The sequence below is a fragment of the Mastacembelus armatus genome, chromosome 22, assembly GCF_900324485.2.
Source record: "Mastacembelus armatus chromosome 22, fMasArm1.2, whole genome shotgun sequence".
Lineage (NCBI taxonomy): Eukaryota > Metazoa > Chordata > Actinopteri > Synbranchiformes > Mastacembelidae > Mastacembelus > Mastacembelus armatus.
The window spans coordinates 12,315,086-12,340,888 of NC_046654.1; the positions used below are offsets into that span (position 1 = coordinate 12,315,086).

The window sequence follows — 25,803 nt, forward strand, 5'->3', positions numbered from 1 at the left end:
TAAAAAAAAAATAAAAAAGATGATCCAATACCATAGTGATGCAGCTGTAGTCCACTCGTCTACTTTCATCACTGTGCCTCACAGATCTCAGTGGATATCTGCCAAAAACCACAGGACAGGTATAACACAATGCACATGGCAAGAACTGTTCCAGTCTCGCTTCATGATTTTGAGAAGGTGAATACCTGTGTTTGACTTTGAGGGTATCTTCCTCGTGCACTCCGTTCATGTCTACAACAGGACTGGACTTGAAGTGGGAGTGGAACTCTACAGGCATACTGAGGCGACAAAACACCATGTCAGCATTACTGTTCTGGGTGCCAAATGTTTTGTGGGTCACTTTGAGACAAGGGGGGCTATCAATGGTGCCATCGATCCTTGTTACCTGCAAAGAGGGAGAAAATCTTTGCACTAACAGCTCAATCAAGTTTGTGAGTTTTAAGTGAAGATATTTTTCCTTCTTTTGTTCTTACTGCGATGTGGTTGTGGTTCTTCGGCACATTGACAAAAGTAGGCAGACGCTTGCTGAACCACATGGTGACCTCTCTGTTCATGTTGACAGCAAAGGGTTCAAACCCTTCCTGAAGACCACACATGGTGTAGTACTTGAAGGTGCTAGCGTCTTTGCCCAGATTCATACGACCTACCTGAGTCAGGCCAAGACTACACACTGGAATAAACCCTGAAATGCAGCCAGAAGAGGGAAGGGAGGGAAAAGGAAGAGGGCAGAAGTGGATGGCAGAAACAATAAAGACTAACACATGCCCCAGTAGGGGAGGGAAAATTAATTTAGCATTGCACGTGCTCTATGCTCTGCATGTGAAGGATTTATTTTAAGGTCAGAGGAAGATGTCCAGAACGTACAGCCAACACCTCTATGTTTTTTCGTGTTCACAGTTTCAGTCTGACCCTCCCTGACTTTACTGACTTATAGAGCTGGTTTTGTTTCTCACCATCCTCAGTTTCAAAATCAGTGAAGCAGAGCTCAGAGCCCTTGGTGGTGATGAGGATCTCTCCATTAAGGGTGAAGATCATGGACTTGTCCTCCATATTGATCATACAGCCCACTACATCCCCAGCATGCCAGCAGCGCCCGAACAAACGGCTGCCCATGTTCAGACAGTGGCCCTATATGCATAAAAGTCCACAGAATACATAAAGCATAAAGAAATGGAAAATAGAATATAAACTACACAAATGGACAACTTAATATTTATCTCAGTTGTGACTGTAGGATTGAATGTTCAACTTCAAACGATAGTGGTCTGCAGCATACTGCTATATGAAAGAATATTTAGAAATGAATTAGGTTTTGGTTGACAGCTTACCCTGTATCCATCAAACACAAATGCCAGCTCATCTGTGCCAAGCTCCACATCTGGCTTACATCCAGGTCTGGCCCAGCCCACTCTCATATCACCTCCTGTCACTGCCTCAAACTCAAAGTACCATTTGCCGGTCTTCACCGCATACGTCCTCTCTACTCTGAAGAATCGGATCTTGTCGATGCTGAGCCGCTCAATCACATGTCCTAGAGCGTGGAAGGGACAGGTGTCAGACTGTAGATTGCTGCACCAGAATCCCCTCCAACAAAAAAAAGAATAGTGAAACCATAATTGCAAAAAACTGAGTGAAGGCAATAATTTCACACTCTTGTCCTTTTCACTGTAGACTGAAAGATAGAAGGAGGCAGAATCCTTTATCTGGACTACAAAATTAAGTCACACTTGTCTGGACTAAATGTTTTTCCCGATTCCTTGTAAACATTTTATCATTGTTATTATGTCATTATTAATATTAACTGTGCATTCTAACAGGCATCAGTGAGTCAAACTCACCGCCTTCCTGGTCTGAGGGCTCGATATTGTAACCATATCCAATCAGAGTGCGGATAGCCTCCCGCAGGCTGTCCCTGTTTGACTTCTTAGTGCGTTCATCCAGCAGAACATACGGAACCAGGCGAGGGTTCCGCTTACTCTTTAGATCCTGCAGGAAGAGGAGGTAGTCAGAGGAAATTTTATTTAGTCAACCCATCTCCAAGTATCCCTGCTTATTTCATCAATTACAGGCTGGCTCAAGGGAGCCAGCTTAGTCATACTACTGCTATGTTTGCTTTCCCAGTCAATCCCAGTAATTGAGAAGTTAATTGGCCATTTATTGCCATTGGGCTACTTCTGCTCATCACTTTACTCTGTCTTTCCTGTGTCATTTCCCATCACAGTACTCTCACTGGGGACTGAGGTGCAGCCATGGCAGTATCATATTAATACTACTTAAGCAGATTTGTGAGGCTTAATTTGAAATCTCACTTTGCTTATTAAGATCATGGTCTGCCTGCACGACAGGTTTAAGTGAACATCTTTTGGTGTTTTTCTGAAGTGCTGCTCAGTGAACTGGGCTCATATTGTCAACTTTAACCCTTGATCAATAAACTGTGTAGAAAGATAGACAAACATGAGGTCTGTTGAGGTGGCCTTTTGCAATATGGATCAAACCTTCTCTTTAGTTAAGCTCTAAATTAAGTGAAAAGCATGGGAAGACACAACCAATGTAATCATGAACTTTCCTGACCTTTAAAAAAACAAAAAAAACAAAACAACTGTACCTGCTGTATGCCATAGGTCCAACCCTGTTTGATACGGTCCTTGGCCCATACATTGTGTGCATTTTCTGCCAGTTTGTCCACAAGGAGTTCCTGACCTGGAGTCAACTTTATATCTGACAAGTCCAGAGGGGACGGCTTATAACCATTGGACATCATGTAGCTAAAAGAAAAACACATCGTCCCTTAGTTACGGATACAATAAAGTGTAAATATACCAGGACTAGTTTACGTAAAAAATTTTTATGGCTGTACATACAGTGTTAACAGTAAATAGAACTTTTTTGTCATGTAGTCTGACATTTTCTGATGATCATAGACTGAGGTCTATTGTATTGTACTGTATGTCTGAACAGGTTTGGTTCAAATCTAAATCTTTCTCAACTACTACCTCTTAGTACAATTATAATCTCTAATCATGGACAGCTTTCTTACAAAGACTGTTAAATGAGCTATGTTTACATAACAGCCATGCATTTACATAGCACATATAGGAAGGCACACTTACTTCTTAGGGAGTTTTATCTTTTTGAGGGAGTCCTCAGCATTTGGATTCACCTGAACTACACGACAGCCCAATGCCAGCAGGGTCCTGTGGAGGAACAATCACATAATGTGAACAAGTACTATTTAATCAACCATGTGACATTACCTTTAATTTGACAGCATGTGTAGATTCAAACAACAGCGAATAATGAGTTGGGAGTTCAAATAGAGCAGTCATGGGTTAAACTGTGCATGTCGTCATCTATCAAGAGTGAAAAGGCAAAGAATATCCAGAGGAGTGCACTACACTGAAGTGATTCTAACAAATTTTATTCACACCGTGTAAGAGGACAAGGTGACAGTAACATAAGCTTAATGTCATTTAGAAACCCATCAGCGTCACCCAGATGTGTCTGCTACTGCTAGTTCAAGATTAATCACAGCAAACCTTAACATTCTCCTATCATTTAAAGAGCATTCATGTAAAGCACTTGTAATAGGTCTCACTGGGACTTTATGAGCAGAACAAAATGTTGTGTAGAACAGTGATGAGTGCAAAAGGATCCTAGACTTTTTTGTTAAATGACAAAAATGGAAATTTCCTAAACTTTACCTGAGATATCTACCTGACCCCAAACATGAGTTGTTATTTTAAACAAAATGTATTACTATTATTATTATCAGTGTTATTTGGTCTAAACCTAAAGTTGGGTTTCCATGGAATCTTTATAAAATGTATGAGTGGAGATCAAGCGATACACAGACAGAGATGGGGGGGAAATGAGTTTGCACATCACATCACAATGACCTTAAGGGGGGTAAATTATAGTTAGTGCTCACTGCTTAATAATACTAGTCTAGTAGACAATTATACATATACACATGTGCAAGTATAAATATGAATAATAATGATATTTCTAGTTATCATTTGCTCAGCAACAAACAACATTTAACAACAATAAAGTGTACTGCCACATTGAAAATATATAAGCTAATTTATTCTATTACTATTGTATTAACCAAACAGCATCTGCCACCACACTCAATTGGCACACTGCTCTCACTGCGATGTATATATCCAACGCACCCTTTTAAGTTCTGCAGCTATTTAGAGCAGTGCTGTGGTCATGCTGTTGCTGTATATCGGCTGCCACTGCTACTACTGTTGTTTATGTGGCATTTCAAACACCACCTCCACCAGTACATCAGTCTGTTGACCTAGCTGCAGTTGGTACTTCTTTATGGAGAGCTAATTGGGTCAGAGTCAGGACAACAAACATCAACTGTAGACAATCTACATTTACATAAAAATATCTTGTATCTATCCATGTGAGCCCTCTAATTCTTTTCTCCATTTGTTCTCCATGGTTAATAATCTCTATTGCTGTATTTGACTCCTTCGCATGCTTCTTCTCTTCTAGAACCAAAGTATGGGCTATGGAGAAAATCAATCCCTAATGCTCAACATACTTTAGAGTTTCTGTTGACATCTGCAGATTGTAGTTCTTTTCAGTTTCTGGCAGCTTTGAGAAATCCACAAGGCATGGATGTTGGCGCTTATTGTCTTCTCTTATCTGTAAGGAAAAAAACAGTCAGAGAAATAATATTTGAACCTTCCTGTGTCATGTAATTATGGCTCTTCAGTAGCTCCATATACATATATGTACAACATGTGGGAAAGTTATCTAAATATATGCATATGAATACACACCCTTGTAAGTCAATGTCACTGTGAACTAACAAGGGAACGGGAATGTTTTCTAAGTACGGGGTGCTACTGGTTGCAGTGGCAAGACAGTCAAATAGTGAACATGTTATGAAAAAGGAACAAGGGAGCATGTTTTCTTGGGGGAGATAGAAAGGTGCACGACTGTAACACCAAGTGAGAGGTGTAATGCCTCCCTGTGCTGCACTTTATGCCAAATAATCCTTTTGTCAATGCTGCTCAGAGGAGGCAGCAAAGCAGTGGTGGATGTTTACCAAGAAAACATGCAGGGCTGTGCACAGATATGCAGCTGTGTGTGTGGGTCCAGTGAACACCAGCCAGCTCTTTTGTGAATAGTACAAGGACTCCACTGTGGCAGGTCTTCCTCTTACATAATTATATTTATGGAACAAACAACTAATGAAAAAGGTTTATGTGCAACTAGGGCTAAATGACAGACAATAACTTGTTTATTTCCTCTTTTCTTCTGCTGTAGCACAAGTACTGTGATTGCTGCTGTAATTAAAAATGATGAAAGACTACACAGCACAGAATAGGCTATACTGGAAACATAGCCACTCTATTATATCTCATACTGTGCACCTTGGCTAGATGTTGAGTTCAGACACATTGCATCTTATTCATCAGCTTAAGGAAAAATAACACCTCCTGACAATAAGATTGAAAGTTCAGATCACACACTTCATGCTAAATTAAAAATTCTCTTTAGGCAATAGTCAAAATGAAGGCTTCTATAAAGGTGGAACAAAAGAGGGAGGATTGTTTCATGTATATTTGTATTATAGACATAAGAGCTGTGTTCTGTATTGTTGTTTGTGTTATCATCTGTTTCTTTAAGGGCAAAACAGGTCACTTTGGCATTTAGCATTGGTGTTTAGCTAAGGCACAATAAACTAAGACAGTCTTTCATAGACAAGAATGTTAATAATGGCTAATTTATGTGATCATATGCATTGCAGGTAAGCATGTGCTTTAAACTGCTTGTACTGGGCACTACAATAATTTGTTATGTTGCAGGAGTTAGCTGAGAAAATTGATACCACTCACATGCCTGTTAAATGGAGCTGCAGCCAATAGATGATTAGATTAGCTGGTGGGCTGACGACCTTTGGAAAGAGCTAAGCCAACTAGCCCCCTATTTCATTTATGTAAAACAAACTGTCTTGTAGCTTTAGCTTCAGTTAGCAAACAGATATGACAGTGGTATTAATCTTCTCAACTAACCTTTAGCAAAAAAGCCAATAAGTGTTTCCTAACAGCTTCAGAAAACATTTTAATTGTTTTTTCCTGTTAATATTTAAAAATATCCTGTCAGTCAGGTCGGGAGTGCTAGTAGGTTCCTGCGCAGTGAGAAATGTGATGATGGGGTGATCCTAGGGTTTACACTGGGATGATGGATTATGTCTTCAAAGCATTAAACACCCCACTGAATTTTCTTTTATAAGAAGAAAAACTAAATGCAGACAGGCAGTTTCTGTGCCGAAACTGCCGTAACATCCTGTTCTGCCCTTGGGTGAAACAATATCTTACAATCCATGACATATACTAAAACACAGACACAATGATTCTGCTACCTACAAACAAACTGGAATGAATCATAAATGGGTGGCTTTAAAAGTTTTCAACATTGAAAATGAGAGTGTTCTTTCCACTTACCCTCTTTTTGGTGTGAACCGCAAATTATAAAAGAGAAAGCAAGATGACGTAGAGGGTTTTGTGATGGTTAACTTCTAAAACTTCTAATATCAATGCATTTCAAGCTGCTCTTTAATTCACACTTGTTTAGAAAATGTGTAATTGTGATATTTATTTCACCACCAATATGGCAAAATGTATGGATTAGGCTTTTATATGTTTATCCAGAGAGATGATCTCGTGTTATATAGGTAAAGGAACAAAATGCATTTTTCTCACCTTGCCGTAGGACCATCCCAACTCAATCTTATTCATGCCCCACAGCTCATGAATGTTCTCCGCCAGCTTGTCTCGAACCTTCTCCAGATGAGGTGGCATGACAATCTGATGACATTATTATGGCACATTATCAACAAGTTTGCCTTATATATGGTCACCACTCTACACTACCTCTATTCACATGCTGTACCTGGCTGGTTTCCACAGGCGTGGGGATGAAGGAGGCCTGTGACATGAATTGAGTGGTGCCCAGCAGATCTCTGACTCCATCCACATCTCTCTTGTACTCTTTCACTGGTTCCACTTTCATCTTCTCTTTTGGCAGCAAAGCCTCATAACACGGAGCATAACTTGATGGAGGCAGAAACTTAAAGTCACCATGTCGACCACCCAGCAGGAAACGCACCCTAGTGAAAAAGGCAGACTATCTGTTGGTTTATTATATTAGCCCACACAGTAAAAATACAGGAGAAGAAGTTAATTAATGGAGGGGACAGTATGTGTAAATATAATTTATATATTTAATCAGAGTTGATAATTAGGCAGGTATTAATGAAAGAAGCACTCTAAACATGCATCTAAACGTAACTTCTTTTCCTGCCATTAATCCACTTCAATCAGTTGCAGTGTCTGCTCTAACAGGGACAAGTTTACCTCTGAGACTGAATAAGCGTCTCAGGCCATCACTGTTGAGAGGCTCTCCTGAGGCCGTCTAAAATAGTTACTGAAATAGTAGCTATGACGCAAGCAGGCCCATTCTAACTGCAGCCCTGACTTATTGAGAAATGAAGATCGGGCTGTCATTTCCTGGCACGTTTGCCACCACAGAGAAGTTCAGCCTGTTCACTAGGTCAGATTCAAAACACAAGGATGGAGATGTGTTGCACACACTCACAAGAGGTTACAGTATGGCACTTTCTGAATGTTAACTGTGAAAATCCCCAATACCAAAGGACGTTTAAAATATTGGCAGATGGAAAAAGGACATGAAGATCATTTGTGTTTGATAAAGTAAATATAAAAATAGATAGGGCAGTGCTCAATTATGTGAATAAGCATATTCTGTGTAAACTCAAGAACGGGTGTGACATAGAATGAAACTTTTCCAATATCTGCGTTTAAAATATTTTAGTATTTGTCAAGATCTAAATTTCAAGTTTATTATACTTTGCACGGACTTACAAAAAGGGGGTACTTCTAAGTTTGCTATGTTTTTTTGTCTTCCACCAGATATTCATTTATAGTATCTGTCATGGTGTATCTGTATAACTGAAGCTGTACATGTGTAAATGTTCTTCCACTCTACTTTTGTCAGTACAACGTTTTCATGTAGTATGGGGGTAGAAATCAGTGGAAGGAAAACTGCTGAAACAAAGAGCAGAATGACACTTGAGCATTACATCCCACCTGTGGATACTATTGTTGATAAAACAAATAACATTTAAACAATAATTATTACGCTAATAATTATTATGCTTAAAATGTCTTCTATAAGTAATATACAGTGTAATCTGGCGCACATAACTTTTCAAGTATAGTATTACTTTAGAATCATTTTTTATCAGCCAGTGAGGAATGAATTCATTTTTAGTTTACCTAACTAGAAAAAAATCACACTGCTCTCTTGGTGTCAAGTGAAAGCTCTTAATGCAAAATGCTGCTTTGCTTTACAAAGTCAGAGTCAATCATGAAATCATGGAAAAACTGCTGGAGCCTGAAATTCCATTTAAATGTATTGTCAATCATTATCTGTGGTCACCATAGCAACAGAGAGCCATTATGATGGCAGCCTATTTTATCTGAGTCCAATTTTAAGGCCTTGAAGATTTAATGTATTTGGACCAGAATGAGTACGTGGATTAGATGGATTTCATGGAGGCAGTGTATGCATGTCTATCTAGCTCGTCCGTCACTGAAGAATATCAAGAAGTCTGTTAGTCTCAGACAACACAATAAAAAGGAATAAACTCACTTGACCCCTGCAGAGAAGCTGACGACAGGGAAGAAGAGGCCGTCTGTGTTGAAATTTTCAAACATTCCCTGGACAGGCTGTCCATTTATTCTGAAAGAGATGCTCGGTGCTCCGAGGTCCAGACAACAGCTCACCACATCCTCTGAGGTCAGGATGTGCTGGTTCACAGATGCAACTGCCCGAGGGATACGACCTGTTCAAGACACACACACAGTTATGTGAAATATAACCCAGGGAGTGATGCTGGCACCAATCACATCTCCCTCACATACACAGGACTAAATATACAATTTAGCACACACAAGTGCACACAGTTACACACTCTGGGCAAGGAAATAGACCCTGCAGCGTACTCATTCTGTCTAGACACAACCTGGCTGTAGCCCAGGGTTAGCACTCATCATTAAAGCTTATTATGATCTCAACTACACACACAAACACTGAATGGTTCTCCTCACACCAACCTGACCAGAGGTGGAGTCCATCAAAACCATATGAGTAAAGGTCATCTCCAACTCCGTTGCCCCCCCAGCCCTCTCCTCCTCCAGGGTAGGGAGCGTAACCTTTAGTGTTGGCCCAGCCCACCCTCAGGTGGGAGGGCTCGCTGGTCACAAAGTGGTCCACCTGGTCAATCATCAGCTCATAGTACCACTTCTTATACTGAGCTGAGCCCTCACTAACCCCCAGGAAGATGTTTGGTCTCATGCTGGTAATGAAGTGAAACATGAAATCATCAGATGTCGCCTTTAGCAAATAAGATATTAATACATTCTATTGTGATGTTGTTAAGACTAATAAAAAAACTGTCTGCAAGACAAGCTGAGTAAATTAGCTTCTAATGAACTGTTTGGGGGAATTTCTTAAGAAGTCTTAAAACAAGGTAAGGCAAAACAGACCACTTCACTAGTATCAAGAAAATAAGCAGAGATTTATGAGCTAAAACTAGAATTTTAATTATTTCACCTAACTGGGATGACACATTTTTCCCCACTGTAGAAAGACAAAAATTTGGAGGAATAATAGAATTTCATAGGAGAAAGGCCCAGTGCTTGATCATCTGTCACAGTTATCACAAACACCTTAAATTTGACCTTAAATCACATAATGATATGCCATACCATTAGCCACAATTAAAAGAACAAATAACTTCAGGTACAGTGGGTTAGGATAATTTGATATTCCCCACTAATTCAACACATAAATACTCCTAATTCTAAAACAAATGCATTTCTCTTTGTATGCATATATACAGCAAACAAGGTCATCACAAGCTGTTATTTAAATCAACAGCTTGGCTATTAATTCAAATGAGCACTTCCTTACTTTAACCATTGCTTTTTAAAGCATAAAGTTAATAAATAACTAAAAACCAAAATATCAGACGCATGGTGTGGACAGGAGGCATGCTGCATGGATGGATTTCTAACCTCTGGACATCATTGACCAGCTGAGTTTGCAGCAGCAGATCTCTCTTGGGCAGCAAGTGATCACAGATAAGGTTCTGATTAGTTCGCACAGCTACGCCGTTACACACACACAGAGAGCACAGCACATCCAGGATCTAAAAAAACAAAGTGAAAGCACAGATAGGAAAGTAAGTAAAGAGCACAACAGCTCCACAACAACTGATTACACATTCACCTCAGTATCCCTTTGAATCCTGGATATCAATCTATAACAAAATGACTAATTATCTTTGTGCTAATCACTGTCCAGGTTACTGCTCTAGGGACAGCCTCTTTTTATGCAACCACTGCATAATTACTCTGAGATACTTAGTGGGGGAAAAAACATGTCCAATAACATCCTTTTGATGTTAGCTTAACAAAGCCCTTGGGTTAAATGGCACAGGAAGCTTAGCCAAGAGTGACAGGCCAAAGCACCTTTGTTTTATTACTGGCTCCTTTTTTGTGCCTCCACAGTAAAATGAAACATTTGGGTTGATTTATGATCCTGTCCAGCTGACTGCCTGCTCCTGAGCTCATTTCACTGTTAAACAGATTGATTCATGTTAGGGACACACAGCATCCCAAGCCCCAGGAAGCCTCTGTCAAGATTGGAGGTTTGCATGCTGGCAGAAGGTAAGCAGAGTGACTTCATAGCTAAAGAGAAGAAGAAGTGACAAAGAGCCCCAAAGGGAACTGTTATTGAAATGAATGTGCATCCACTGAGCCGTTTGGTGAGCTTAATGAGGAAAAAAAACCGGAGATGACTGAGTGCAAGATAAACAGGCAGAATGCACTTTCTGTCGTCGTCGTGTGCTATCTTGCTTGACTAATTCAGCTGATTCATCCAATTTTATATCATCCAATACTTAGAATACTTCAGTATTCACAGCAAAGAAATATTTGGGGAAATATACAAATTTGCTTTCATGTCTAGAGGTATCCAAGAAGACCGATAGCCATTATGTTAAAATGAGGTTGGATTTAGCAGCTGGCAGTTTAGCTTAGCAGTGGAAACAGGAAAAGAGGAAAAAGCCTGACTCCAGCTAACACCTGTAACGCTCTCTGATTTACGCATCGTTTTTAATTTGTTTAATCGGTACTAAAACCAAGGTGTATAAACAACAATTCATCATTTAATGGTGGGTGATGTACAGGATTATTTCTTAGCATTTTATTGTTTCATTATCTCCTCCTAATTTGTTTCTTTTACATTTATAGTATCATACTTTCCCCAAGACTGTAATTAATTGTTCATTCTTAAATTCAGCAATTGCTATACAGAACAATAGAGCCCAGATTTGTCATTACCCACATTAAGACTTGATTGCAGCAGCTCTCCTTTGCTGCTCACCTTGTGGTTGCGTCCATGCTTGTAGAGCAGTGATATGATGGACTTGATGTGTCCTCTCTGGATGATGTTAAGGGCCTCAGGGCTCTCGATTAGAATGCAGTGCAGAACTTCCAGGATGCCTGCACAGCCGAAAGTTCATCAATCAGTTAACACCCACAGAAGAAAAAGACACACCAGAGGACAATCTCCAAGGGACACAGATAACCAGAAGACACTCGGTGCTGCTATTACATTCTTTACTACAAATGTTCATTTTAGATACACCCATATATTGTGTGTTTCAAGCATGCAGTGTCTTTTTCACATCTTTTAAGATTCATGTCCCTGTTGAGGAGTCTTGGACTGTCACTGATAGTTGTTTGATGTCTCTGTAACAGACAAATGATGCTGTTCCACATGAATCTCAGTATGTTTGGGAATTATACAGAGCATACCTGAAGACGATTCCAGTCTTTCAAGCTTGCTGACCAGCCAGTCCAAGTTGTTGGAGAACTGGGTGCAGTTGTTTCTGTTCCCTCGAATTAACGCAGCTGCAGAGACACAAGAAAAGTATGCATGACTCTAATTTTATGGTAAACAAGATAGCTTTCATTAATCATGGTGTGATGGATCACCTTCAGTACATTACCAAATCTCACTTCATGCACATCAGCAAAAACAATGTCACCTAAATGTGGACACCTTAATTGTATTCTCAAAGCTCAAGGGGAAGAGGTCTGCTTTAACAATTTAATACATATTAATGTGGAAGATGCTCAAGAAAGAGAGTGAATATCAGAAGGAGAGAAAAAATGAAAACACATGCCAATAAATGCACCCACATATGCCCTAGCACAAACAAGACAGGGTCAACCAGCGCAAATAAACAGGGAAGAAGGGAGGCAAGGCATCCCAAATCCACTTAGCACTGAGCTGAAGCAGGTGGAGGCGGGAATAGGGGAAGAGAGACGTGGACGGAAAACTAATACGGGCCAGCAGGTGAAATCTGTGTAAATAAGAGTGTGAAGGACACACTTGGAGGGCAGAAGGACTTCAGTGTGGCAGGAGGAAAGATAAATTTTACGTAAAGGCTGTCCACATTCTCTCTTGAAGAATGGGACATATCAAAAACAATGCTTTTTCTGCTGACAAATGCAGCTACTGTAGTAAATGTTCAAGTCAAACACTGTATTCATCAGACAGAAGGACTCAGGAAAAACAGAAATATATCCTTCCCTGTCAGGTCATTTTAGTGTGATATGGTATATGTAACAGAGCATATGCTAGCAGTTCAAGGGGATAAAGCAAGTTTTGCATACAGGCAGTGGTGATGACATTAGCTTATAGGAACAAGTAAACAAAACAGAAAACAGTATAGTCACAACAACGACATTCTGTGGCCAAAAGGTCGTCTGGCAATATGGGAAACCCAAAGGTTTGTTTGAAACCCACAGTGAGAGAATATGTGTGACTATTAAAGATGAAGTATTTATAGTGTATGTGTTTGCATATGTGTCAAGTGTCTGCAATTTGGACAGTGTGGATTTTGGCAACCTCAAAATGTAATGCTTCAGTCTTGAGAGTCTGTAAATGGCTGGTGGTGACGAAGGTCAACTCACTTACAGCTACTTTATCTTTAAATGATGACTCTTGTCTCTGTGGATGACTATAGTAGGGATTTGTGTGGTTTTATATTCAAAGGGCGTGTAGTAAACCAGTTCCCTACCCAGCAACTCATACAGCAGATTGAGAATGTCTTTCCAGGATGCTCCGGCCTCTGACCCGGCACACTCTCCGAAGTGTGCCACGCTGTTGTAGACGTTCAGACGGTCGATACAGTTGGACACCAGAGTGAGCATTCCCTAGGAAATGCAAAGTGATCCGACACTTGAAAACAATATTAGCACAAGAAAATGAAATACACACATTTTATGCATTAACTTTCCCATTAAAATACATCTCATATTAATAACAACCTCTTCTTAGTGTGACAGCATAATTCTCTCTGCAGCATCCAATTAGTTGACCATCCTTATTTGCACCACTATGGCTCTCTGCTTTCCCGTGCAGTGGTTGTGTCATAGTGATTTATACTAGAGAGAAATATCTATAGTGATCAGAAATGCTAAATGACAGACATGAAAAGACAAAATGAAAATTGCAGATGATTTATAATGTCAGTAAAAATCATGAGTCAGCTGCCTACAGTGACAAATGGACCAAATAAATGTAATCTTTTAGGAGTGAAACAGAGGTATGCTATTTTGGTGAATTATCATAGAAAGACAAGTGAATAAGATGAAAGATGAATTGCTAAAATATTTATAATTTTCAAATATTAAAACCACCATGTTTCCTGATCAAATTTTGTAATAAAGGAGTACATACATATATTTAATTTAGCTAATTCACATTCGTATGTGTGGGTATGGCGGCATATACTGTCTATTAAAGTCAAGAAAAATTTGGATAGTTAATATCACAGCAAGGCAGCTGACATTTCCTAATTGATGAAAGCAATTTAGTTCCTTGAGGCTTAGCACAAAGCTGAGTGCACTTGTGCCAACACTGAAAAAAACTTATAACACCAAAACTGCTGATGCCTTCAAATGCAACGCCTCCAAATACAGGAAGGCATTGAAACACACCACAAAGAAGCAATTGCTTCAGCCTTTCACATTCCTTGTCTTTTGCAGGTCTGCTACTGCTCTCTCACTTGTGTGCATTCCCAGTATTTTAGTAGTAGTTTACTATGCCTTCTTGGATGGGAGTACTCACTTCCTGTTTGAATAGGTTTTGTCGGTTCTTGAGTGAACGCAGCTTGATCTGCCTCTCCTCATGCTCCAGCTCAGCATCAGGGAGCTTGAAATAGGTGATGAGGTCATTGAGGGTTTGGAGCACCTCCTCGACAGGCAAGGCAAGCACTGCTCTATTCTTAGCACCCAGACAATCCAGGTCTCTGGGGAGGGGGGGACAGAAGGGTCAACACTTGCAAAAAAAACATGATTCAGAACCACCAGCAGTCCCAAATGATGTTTTTAGAGTTTTCAAAATACTCCCATTCATCTTAAATCCATTTAACTTGAACTAAGTTGGGAAGCTGAGCACACTTGAGGAGCAGCTATGATGACTAATACAATGTTTATCCCACTGGTTCATTCATGCTGAAATGCTGATTTCCGCTAGCCTGCTAAAAATAGCTCCTCTTGTATGCGTGGGAGGGGTGTGGGGAGATGTATGTGTTCTAGCTGTAGGAGAGGCTGACAGACTCTCAGATCTTCCTGCTATGAGTGCCCCAGAGCCTGACCCAGGGGACAGTGGGTTATTTGATAACAACTAACTGTGCTGAAGTATCCACTTATGTGCTTCATGGTTCCTTTTTTCAGAGCTGGCCATGCGTAGCTGTGACGCTGCTGCAGTGTTTGCCATTTGGAAATGCATGACTGGACCACTGAGTGAGCTGTCTGGGGCTTTGGCACCCCATTTAGTCAAAACTCACAGGCCCAGAGCTTAACTCTCCAGTGGGTGTGTTCACAATCTGGAGAACCGTTACATTCTTACTGTGTGGACTGTGTAAGAGTCTGTAGTGCTTTGAGATGTCTGGTTCTTAGTGTTTTGCAATAATTTGGTGATATGTTGACGTTTGGGACTCTCTATTAATTATGCTCTATCATCATTAATGTGGCGATTACGTAACTTGTACCAGTGACAGGACATTTTGCAAATTACCCTAATAAAGTGGCTCTGTAGCTTAACACAGACAAATGTGGACTGTAATTTGGTTTAATTGGGCAATTTGTGCATTCACATCACTGTGTGCACTAGTGAGTAATAGCAGTGTTGTTCAACATACCTTATAAATCGGTTAAAGAGTAGTGTGGTGTTGCGGATGATGCGTGCAGCGCGCGATTCTTCATGTTGACAGCGCTGGAGGGTCAACCCATCATCCATGTGACCTTCAGAATGTAGGCACGCCTTGGGAGGCCATGACAGGGAGAGAAGGAGTGTGAGACACCACTATTGAACAATAATTAGAAAACAGGAAAAGGGCCAAAAAAAAAAGGAAGAGGAAGTCATTTAACAGAGAGAAAGTCTCCAGCAGTCCTCAGCCAGCAGTGAGCCACAATGTCTGGAACACAGGTGCTGACACTACAGGCCATCTGGCTGTGTTTACATGGAGGACACACTGTCACGCACGTTTTCGCACATACACCTCTATCACTTCTGCCACAGTAGCCAAGGGACAAGGTTTATATTTAGCTGAGGCAGAAATACTAACTAATAGACAGTCATCTAAACTTAATTAACTCCTTCAAAATAATTATCTGCTCCAAGGAATTTCATTTATTTATTAATTTTGTTTGATTTTGTATATGCTTTGCATTCTAAACTGAAGTGTGCTTGTTTTTGTCTCCACTCACTCGTCTCTTGAGGGGACCCAGACGGGCAGATTTGACATCAGGTGCCTGGTAGGAGAGCCAGAGCCCCGTGGCCACATGCATGATGAAGCAGAGTGAGTCCCCATATTTAATCTCTGCCATCCCCATGCCCTCGATGTCCCGCTTGGGGCTCTGCTCTAGCTTCTCCTGCACAAGGGAGGAGAAAATGAAGACGACAAAGTGTCAAACGCATGAGCAGGCTCATGAACAATACAACATGTGCATACAGATATGCAGATTTGCTGCTAATCAAAATACTAACCAAATGTCAACTGCATCTGGTGTTTATGACTCTACCATCAGTGAGATGATTGAATTTGTTCTGCTATTGAGATCAGATATAACTGCAACCCATGAGGAGTCCAGTGTTAGATAACTTCACTTATGTTCTATATCACATGATTTAAATCCACATTGGAAGGTTCACTAATTGGCTCACAATCACTGATCATATCTAGAAACTCCATTACACTGAGTACATTTTAATGGTGGGTACAGTTAGAGTGGGCAGGTTAAGATAAATTAACCTCTATGGCATAGCTTTCACTGTTTAATAATTCTTGTAATTTTCTTATTTAAAATGGTTATTTGCAGTCCGATAGTGGGAGGTTCATTTGTAAAGGTTTAGAGGTGATCCTTTCTAATGTCTTCTTGCTGGCATCTAATAACATTTATGTGTTGCAATCCCACGTGGCACAGGTCACCTTGAGGAACAGTGTGTCAATTACTGCCATCTTGATGTGTGTTTTTGTGCTTGCATATGTGTCCTTGCCTTAGAGGCTCTGAAGCAGAAGGCTGTGGCAACAGTGTCGGACCTCTCCCGGTCCTGCAGCACCAGCCCCCTGTCCTCGGTCAGGGCCAGGTAGTGACCTGTGGTCAGGTGCCGAAGTCGAAATGGCTGACCCCAGCGGATGTGGCTCCCACTCCAGCTGTCAGGGTCACAACCATATATTAAAATAAAGCACACGTGGAAATACAAAGTGTTTTAAGCCCTGGAAGCCTAAGAACCACTAATGAAATGATCTAAACATTGCTGCTAGCTGTTCATTATCCAGCATTCCATGCAGTAAAATAAGTAATTAATAATTAGCATTATTATAACTTAAATATTTCTCTAATTGCACACAATTGTTAAAAAAAAAAACAGGGTCAAAACATGGTGGATGTGATAAATATGTCTGACACAAGAAGTGAAATGAAAAGGCAAGGTAAGGTAATAAAGTGAAACACATAATGGAAGCTAAGAAATCACAGGATCAAGAGAAACAAAACCCACCTGATTCGGAGTGGCTCCAGTCTCCACAAGGACCTCGCCTTGGCACCGGCCTTACCCGTCTCATAGTTGACTATCCTGGGGATGCAAGATGAGCTTGAGTGGGTGGTCTGTGGAGGCTTTAGACGTCTAGCCACCAATGATACTGTCAAGGTCATTCATCCTGGCTCAGAGGAATGCCACCTGTTTACTCTCATTTGTCACACTGATATTCACTGGGAAGATGTTTGACTCAGTCATGAACACACGCACACACTGGAGTATGGGCTGTATTTACTCTGCCAGCTGCAGCATCACATCCTCCAGAGACATTTGTGCTCTGATAACTCACAGCTACACTGTCTATCAGTGATATGGCTGACTGGGTCCAAAGATAAAAGAAATCGCTCATCACCTCCCGGTGACAGCTTGGAGTGTCTTTGATCTGCCCCAGAAAAATGGAAGATTTCAAAAAAGGGTCACTCATTCTGTTGAGTTTCAAGGACAACAATAGGAAAAAAGCCAAAGCTGGATATGAATATCTGATCCCACCCCCATATTTGCCATGCTCTGTTCTAAAAATAGACACAGTGCATTTGCCCAGGAGGAAGACACATCTCCTCACACCTGACTATGTGTGTATGGGTCTTGCCCACCCTTTTGACCCACTTCACGTCTTGTGTGCCATTTTTCTGTGGCCTACCTTATCTGTACCCACAACAAGCAATGAAAACTATAGATAAAAATAGCAGTCACCCATTTGGCTCCTCGGAGAGCTGAGTGTTACATTGGTCAGTGTATTTTTCTGAAGTGAAGTGGATTCTGAGGCCACTGCACATAAATCAGAGTTATTTAGCTTCTCATGTGGATGCAAGTGCTTTACCATCAGTACAGTGTAAACCCCAATGCTGCAGTGTAATCTAGTTTGGTTCGCACCTCTGTTGCTCTTCACTCTGGTCTGATCCTGGGATGGTCACTACCTCGTCATGTCCATGGAAAAGCCGCATCACATGACCACCCAACAGGTAGCCTATTGGACGAGGAAGAACAGAAGATAGATAAGGTCACTCCACACATTTCATTTCCTTTTCCTCCATTGTGAATCTCAGATATGAAATCTGGACAGAAGGACTATCTAGATCACATAAGTGAGTTATAAATTTAGGAATCATTTTCACATCCAGATGTTTTTCTTATAAATAAATATCCAGATCCAAATCTAACTCAGTTTTATCCATACAGACATGAATAAGCACGTATGTTTGATTACAGCTGAATAGAAATCATCAGATCTACATTTTAAACAAACAAATGAGATATTTTTATTATACAAATGAAACAGATACAGTTTTAAAGTCAATGGGCGATAAATGAATGTGTTTTGAATCTCGTGGGGGTTTTCTGTTTATTTGTAGAAACCTTAATTCATTTTAACAAATATTGCCAAAATTTAAATCTAAAAATTTGAAAAAATATTGCTGAAGCACGGAGAAATCTGTGCCGATGCTGTCGTGTCTGGGGCTTTGTGTGAAGTCTCTACCTTCTTCAATGTTGCTACCAGAGCAGATGGGATGGACGTTCCACAGGGTTTGCATGAAAGAAGCATCCACCTGGATGTTGCCATTGGAGATGGATAAGTGCTGCAGGAAACAAGGAAAGATTTCATGCAGGCCACTTATCTGTGTACATCCATGGACGAAATTGTCATTAGGAAAAGGTGGAGAAATTAAAATGGATTTTATGAGAAATCAGCAACATCACTGGCTGAGACATTTTATCTGCATTGTTTTAATTATTAATATTGTAAAATGACAAGGATTTAGCGACAAGAACATCACTAAGAACGTCACTATTAGACTATATTACACATTTGGGTTTTACAGTGTGGGTTTTGGACAGATTGAGACAATTGATTCAACTAAAAAAAAAAATCCCTTTTGCACACTGATCCAGATGAAAATCCCAGTTTATCATATAAGTGTTAAGGGAACCATAACAGTGATGCCCTGTTTTGGTAAATGCATATGTACATTTTCCTCAGTGTCAGTGTCAGACTGTCCAAAAATATTTGAATATTTTTTGGCAGCTGTGTACTGACTAGCCTCTCTCTAGAGTCCCTCTGTAGGCTTCAGGTGCTGCCTGTACCCTGCCTATACCACTGACAATAAACTAGATTGTGAGATGAGGTTTACATACTGTAGTACATCACTATGATGTTAAGCTCAGAGGGAAGGTTGGTCTAATAGTAAGAGAAGTCTATTTCTTAAAAAGGTCAGTTCAGTGCAATAGAGACATAATCAGAATGTGCAGCAGAATGTGGGGATGTGACAAGGATGACAAGAGGATAGCCTAATTTAAAACGGAAACACTCTAAAGAAATCATGATCTACCAAACCTGCTGCTTCCTGGGCAGATCAAATTTTCTCACACTCACACTTGTTGCTTTTGATGTTAAGCTCTCTGCAGGAGAGTGGTCATGGGGTTCATATACTCCTAGACCTTCACACACACACACACACACACACACACACACACACACACACACACACACACACACACACACACACACAAACGCACACACGCACACACGCACACGCGCACACGCGCACACACACACACAAACTAGCTACAGCTTCATACTTACAAGGTATCGCTCTGAGGACACACTGACGAGGATGAGGTCATCACCGATGCGCACTTTCTCTCCTTCAGATCTTTGTTTGGAGGCAGGGTGGATAGTCCACCAGCAGGCCTCACCTATCATAGTACGTACAAAAACACATGCACATACTGTATATACCTGAATATAAGCTGTCTGTGTATGTAATATGAACAAACTGATCATAAGAACACTGTGACTGCCCAATTCACATGTAATAAGGTGAGAGAAGGCTGAAATAAGAGCTTGTGCAAACATGGATGCACCATGGCAACAATATTTTCAAGTCATACCGAGGTGACTGTTCTTCTGCTACATGGTACCAAATAAATTAAGTGGAATTAAGAAGTGGGTTCAAGAATCAGGGTACCAAACAAGACTATTAAATGTGCAGCAGAGATGTAATCAGTACAGAAAAAACACACATTGTATGTCAGTGCTCCACAGGGAGTATTAAGCGAGACACACATCGAGATTCGCTCATGAACAAATAAGGTGCGAAGAGAGAGATAACGGTGTGAAAGAACCAGACAGATAGACAAAGGAACAAAGACAGAGACAGACAAAGAGAGACAAAGGCAGGGAAAATGAAAGAGGAAAAAAGCGGATGATAAAAGCAAAATGTACCACGGGTTTTCTTTTACCTGTTGAGTCCTCCTGCAGGCCCACATCAAAGGACAGCTTATCTGTCTGGGACCTTGATGTCTTCAAACAGGCCAGGTACTGTGGACAACAAACACATCACCCAAAATGAGGCACAGCTGTCACACACACACATATACACACTTGTCTGCAGATGACCTTGCTGCTGTCATATGCTTAAATTGCTAATGAAGTTTAAATCATATTACTGTGACAATCCAATTTGATTTGTTTTTTTTATCATCACACAGTCTCTCACCATAGAGCTGAAGGAATGCCGCAGAAGGATGGCGTGTCCATACAGAAGAGTCTTGTGTCCACCACTCTGCGCTGCCTACAGAGATCATTCACATGCACAAAAACACACACATACACACCAGTAAGTAATTACATGTCAGCTCAGGCTCTTGACAGGACAGTCCAGTCCCAGTGGTCTCCCTACAACTGTATATAAACTCAACCTCCAGCACTAAAAGTTGACATCAGTGCGAACTTCCTTACGAGAAATATTGACCCCAAGCTGGGGGGCACATATCTCCTGGGGTAGGTGGGCCACCCCATACTGCTAATAAAGACATGCAATCTGACTTGCAACAGGAGAGGGTGTCCTGTATCAAGGACAGGATACGGGGCCATCTTTCCAACACTCTGATGACAGGAATGTGGGAAGGATGCTCAGTTACTGTTAGTCTCCTATGTATTGTGGGATTGGGTTAAGATGCAGGGGTAAATTATATCTCTACTGCTAGAGGTGCAAAGCAGATAAAGAGGGGTTTTCGTTGTCTTTCTGCGGCAAACAACTCCCATGTTACTCACCTTCCTTATGAGCCTCTAGGAAGCATTAAGGTAAGAAAGAGTGTTGTTATTCAGAAAGAACTATTGTTCTTGTGAGCCTGTCTGCCTCCCTCTGCATTATTTTCATCTTTGGTACAAATAATTAAAGCTCTGGGAGGACACAGGATAATGTTTGATAGGGATTAAAGAAACCAACTTTTTGGTATTTTACAAAGCAATGCTATTGGCACAACATCCAGAAACCTGAATTATTACCAAAGAGCCAGGTTTAACCATAAAAATGTCACATAAAACTAAAACTACAAGCACTGCAGGCCACTAATGTTTAGAAAATTTTAGTCATATATCATCTGAGAGATGATACATGAATTCTGGCAGCGTTTCAAGAAAACATCTTACCATGTACAGCCTCTCTTTCATTTGGTTTCATTCTCTTGCTTTTTTCTCTTTCTAACCTTCTCCATTGGCTACTGGGACAATAGCCTGCCAGTGATTTGATGCAGTTGAGTCGGGCACACTGCAGCACTAAGCTCTAGGCTTCTCCTGTTTTGCTGGCTACTGCTATATGCTGGCTGAGGTACTGAGCTTAATGCGGGGAGACATATCCAGCTGCATTCACCTCAACCAATAAACCCAAGTCCCCTGCTCCCGTCCTTATTCCACTGCTAGGCAGTGTATAGTCCAGTTATACAGATAGCATACAGTGAGGGAAAATGTGGCTAATGTCAGTAAGAAAAAGATTAATCTATATGTGGAGACACATTGCAGCAAAAAAATTCAATACACCTTGTACTGTAAACTGTATTAGGCTTGGCTCACTGAACCATTAAGGAAAGGACTATTGGATCACAGAGGTGTAAGAGAAGAAACAGACTGTATCTCTTGTCTGGCTGCTGACCACAAGTGACATTAAGTAGGATGCAGCCTCCTGTTGTGTAAACCCTGCAGCAGATTATGTGTTTGTGCATATGTGTGTGTGTGTGTGTGTGTATGTGTGAGCACCTGGTATTACTTACATTGCGATGACCAAAACTTGTTCTAACACTTACATTGTGTGTGTGTGTGTGTGTGTGTAGAGAGAGAGAGACAGAGGGAGAGAGTGTTGAATTTTTGGGTGATGACTTGATTAAAGGTTAGGGTGATGTTAGGGTGATGTTAGGGTAAGGGTAAGGGTTAGGGTTAGACAACCTATGGTTATGGTTAGTGTTAGGGTAAGTCTCCAGGAAATTAATCTAAGTCAATTTAAAGTCCCCACAGGGAATGGAAACAAAAGTCTGTGTCAATAACGGGGAGAGGGAACAGCCACAAGCTAACACCAGGTGCACGAGGATGGCAGAGGTCACCAGAGCAGCTCTGTGTCTTTGACTGACTAACTTTGCCCTTTTGACCAGCACCCCCCAAAATCAAACAACCCTCCCTGGAGTGACAACAAATTCATACAGAACGATGAACACTGCGTTGAAAGGGGTGTTGGCTTTTACAGTGTGTATTGTCATTAAAGATCCTCTTTACAAACCCCTCTGTGTCTCAGAGCCTTACAGCTAAAACAGCCTCTACTGCTCCAGCCACTGTCTATTGATAAGCTCATCTGTTCAAAGACATATTGATTTCAGATTCTCGGCCGAGACATATTCAACCTCCATTTCCCCTTTAATGGTGCTTCCCCTAGTGACATTTCAGTGCAGGCCAAAAATGATGAATAGGTAGACAATATTGAAAACAGATAAACGCGAGTGGAGAGAATGCACTGAAGCTCCACACTTAAAATGGCCAATCCATGACATATAAAAGTGTCTGGAGTGTGAAAGGTTAGAAATAAATTATATAAAATTAGTAACTCTTCCAACTACATAAAGAATGAAGCCCAACAGAAACCAAATGAACAAAGTGCAGACTGCAACTACATTTGTCACTGCAAGTCAGAAAATAATTTAGTAATATATACCGGTACACAAAATTTCAAAAGTCAAAAGATGGCACTGACATAGATGGGCAAGGGTTTTTAAATATTCAATAGAGTCATTAAATTTGAAAAAAAAAAATGTCATGTGACTAAGGTTTTGTCTTTAAAGACAAAGAACAAATGTTTTCCATTGCTTTTAACAGCACCTGGAAAAAATGTGATAACGAAGTTGTTATATCATTTTACCACAGCACCAAATACGAACAGCAGAAACAAGTAGTGAGAACTCTGCCAAGTTTAGTTCGCATATATAAACTCTGCACAGCCATTTAAACGAGGGGCATCAAGCAGAAAGTGGGCTGTGGTCTGCAAACCAGCAGGCAAACAGCTTTGTCACCTGATAAATAAATAGTTTAGATGATTAACATGCAGAGCAAAGAACAATCTTGGAATCATTTTCGAATAGTTTCCAGAGAATATCAAATAGCATGTTAGCTCTAAATGCCCATCCCTCTGCTGTAGCAGAAAGAAAAGCATGTCATTTAATTTAAAATATAATGTTAAAGCCTTGAAAAGTTGCTGATGTAAGCAGAATGAGTCTGAACCAGCAGTATGTCCATTTGAGGTTTAATTTACCATTTAATATTTGGGCACCCTTTTCCTCTGCTATAGCTCATAATTTCCTGCCAGCTAGTGCAAACAAGTGACAGTGATACCAATGGTCTTGACTTCCATCATTCTATTGCACAGATATTTTGCAGATACTGCACAGTCTGCTATAGTCACAGAGCTTCACTAGACCATTTATCTCAAGTCAAGTCAATAAATACCGTATGAACCTTAACAACTTAGAATGTATGGAAATTCTCACCCTCATCAGGTCCATGGCATTAAATGGAAAACTAGCTAAAACTGAAAGGACTTCAGATCATGCTGGAAGCTTTGTTTTTTCTTTTCTGATCATTCACTGTCTTGTTGCAGAAATCTTGGTCGCAGCTGTTTGCATCATCTCATGGTATCCGGCCAATATGAGCAGCAGAGGATACTGTGACAAATGAGAGCTTATCCAATGTGGAGGGGTTCATAAAACAAACGATACTGCAATGAACATCTATCTGAGTCCCCAGAGGACAAGACTAATGTTAATCTGAAGCTAATCGAGCATTGGTGCCGCTCTAGTTCTCCAGCACTGGAAAGTGAGTAGTATGAGTACTGATGTTTGTGGGGAAACCTTATCAGGAAGTGTATACGAAACTCTATTTGTCTCTGTCAGCTCGGTAGGAGCTACTACTCACCCAGCATACACAAAAAAATCCATACAATCATCTGTTATTTCAAAACATGGGCTCGGGTGTTTTCAAATAAATCATGACTTCTAACGTAAAGACAAATGTTCAATGGTGACATGCTGCTATGGACAAATGGAGAAGAGCACAGCTAACTGGTTATTGTCACTAATCTACTCTGACATACATAATGGATTATGGGACCGGTGTGAGTTGTGAACATACCCATCGATCCGGGCCACGGGACTATCATGTGGAAAAGATGGAGATTATGCACAGAAAGTTGAAGATAAAGATGGGAGAATTACACATTGGTCACAGTAATGAGAAAGAGCAGGAAACACTTGTAAGATGATAACTAAAAACATCAGGAGCAGAAAATACAGTGACAAATAAGTGTTTGATTACCAACATATAGCTACTCTTCTTTACTTTGATTGCACTGGCAACTCTTGAAAAAAAAAGCTAAATTTACTGCTCTCTGCTTGTAATGCACAGAGCATGTAGCTAAATGATATTTTCCTTAAAGGCTTTGTGTTTATCAAATGTGCAAATGTGCACCCTGCAACTGAGGAAGAGTTGCATTACTTTGATCCTCATTAATATTCATGAGGGCTTGGACCTCTCTGCAGTCAAGGTCTCCATAATAGGCCTATTTTGCCCAGTAATCTCTATATAGTGGACAGGTTAAGAATATTCAATGTAGCCACTACAATAAACTCCTTTATGTCCAAACAAAGGGCGACATACAGTACAGGACATGATTGAGGGATGGCTTATGAAGAGTTGAGAGCATGGTTTGAGTGTTTTCTAATTGTGTGCACGGGTTTGCCATCACTCACCCCTTCACTGTTCTGTCCACTCTTAGCCAGCATCTCCTGCAGGGCCCGCACTGACAGAGACTGTTCCAGCACAAATGTACAGATGCACAGGTCTGGAGGAACATACTGCAACAACAGAAAAGTGGGTCTTGAGTTAAAAATTAACACAGCTCGAAGTTCGCACACAGCTGCCTACTTTTATTGGTTTACTTACTGTATTCCTCTGTGTTTTCATTTTGATAGGTCAAGACCGGATGAGGAAGAATTTTACACTTAATAATGCACCTGCCACATAAACATATGTCTATATCTGATGTTGTCATTTGTGGTTAAGTCTTCTCAACAATTAGGAAGCAATGAATCATTTCTTTTTTCCCCCTGAAATGCATCCACTGGGGTTTTGGTCACCAAAAATTACACAACTCAAAACAGATTTTTACTCAAATTTCTCTCAGCATTAAGATTAAAGAAAAAGTCTTTAAGGTTCAGTGCATGCACAGTTTATCCCAGTGTATCCATTTCTAAGAC

General features: G+C 40.6%; 2 protein-coding genes across 2 annotated transcripts in view; both read right to left on the reverse strand.

The window, feature by feature from the left end:
* Window positions 1-161: 161 nt before the first annotated feature.
* LOC113129721 (ryanodine receptor 3-like) lies at window positions 162-14,962 on the reverse strand. The gene is made up of 19 exons (XM_026305785.1): window positions 14,958-14,962; window positions 14,257-14,437; window positions 13,205-13,340; window positions 11,934-12,029; window positions 11,500-11,618; window positions 10,128-10,261; window positions 9,165-9,406; window positions 8,701-8,893; window positions 6,919-7,135; window positions 6,729-6,833; window positions 4,559-4,662; window positions 3,111-3,194; window positions 2,606-2,765; window positions 1,839-1,986; window positions 1,329-1,531; window positions 954-1,128; window positions 474-682; window positions 236-385; window positions 162-185 (listed from the first exon to the last, which is right to left on the reverse strand). Exons 1-19 carry the CDS (start codon window positions 14,960-14,962, stop codon window positions 162-164), a joined length of 2,685 nt encoding a protein of 894 aa, XP_026161570.1.
* A 1,679-nt stretch (window positions 14,963-16,641) lies between these two features.
* Window positions 16,642-25,803, reverse strand: part of LOC113129727 (ryanodine receptor 3-like) — a 28,957-nt gene continuing 19,795 nt past the window's right edge. Inside the window, exons 3-10 of the mRNA XM_026305794.1 lie at window positions 25,297-25,401; window positions 20,730-20,804; window positions 20,473-20,551; window positions 19,814-19,926; window positions 18,710-18,809; window positions 18,106-18,199; window positions 17,194-17,268; window positions 16,642-16,846 (exon numbers count right to left, since the gene is read on the reverse strand). Of these exons, the coding sequence (XP_026161579.1) occupies window positions 16,642-16,846; window positions 17,194-17,268; window positions 18,106-18,199; window positions 18,710-18,809; window positions 19,814-19,926; window positions 20,473-20,551; window positions 20,730-20,804; window positions 25,297-25,401 (846 nt within the window). The remainder of the gene's footprint in view (window positions 16,847-17,193; window positions 17,269-18,105; window positions 18,200-18,709; window positions 18,810-19,813; window positions 19,927-20,472; window positions 20,552-20,729; window positions 20,805-25,296; window positions 25,402-25,803) is intronic.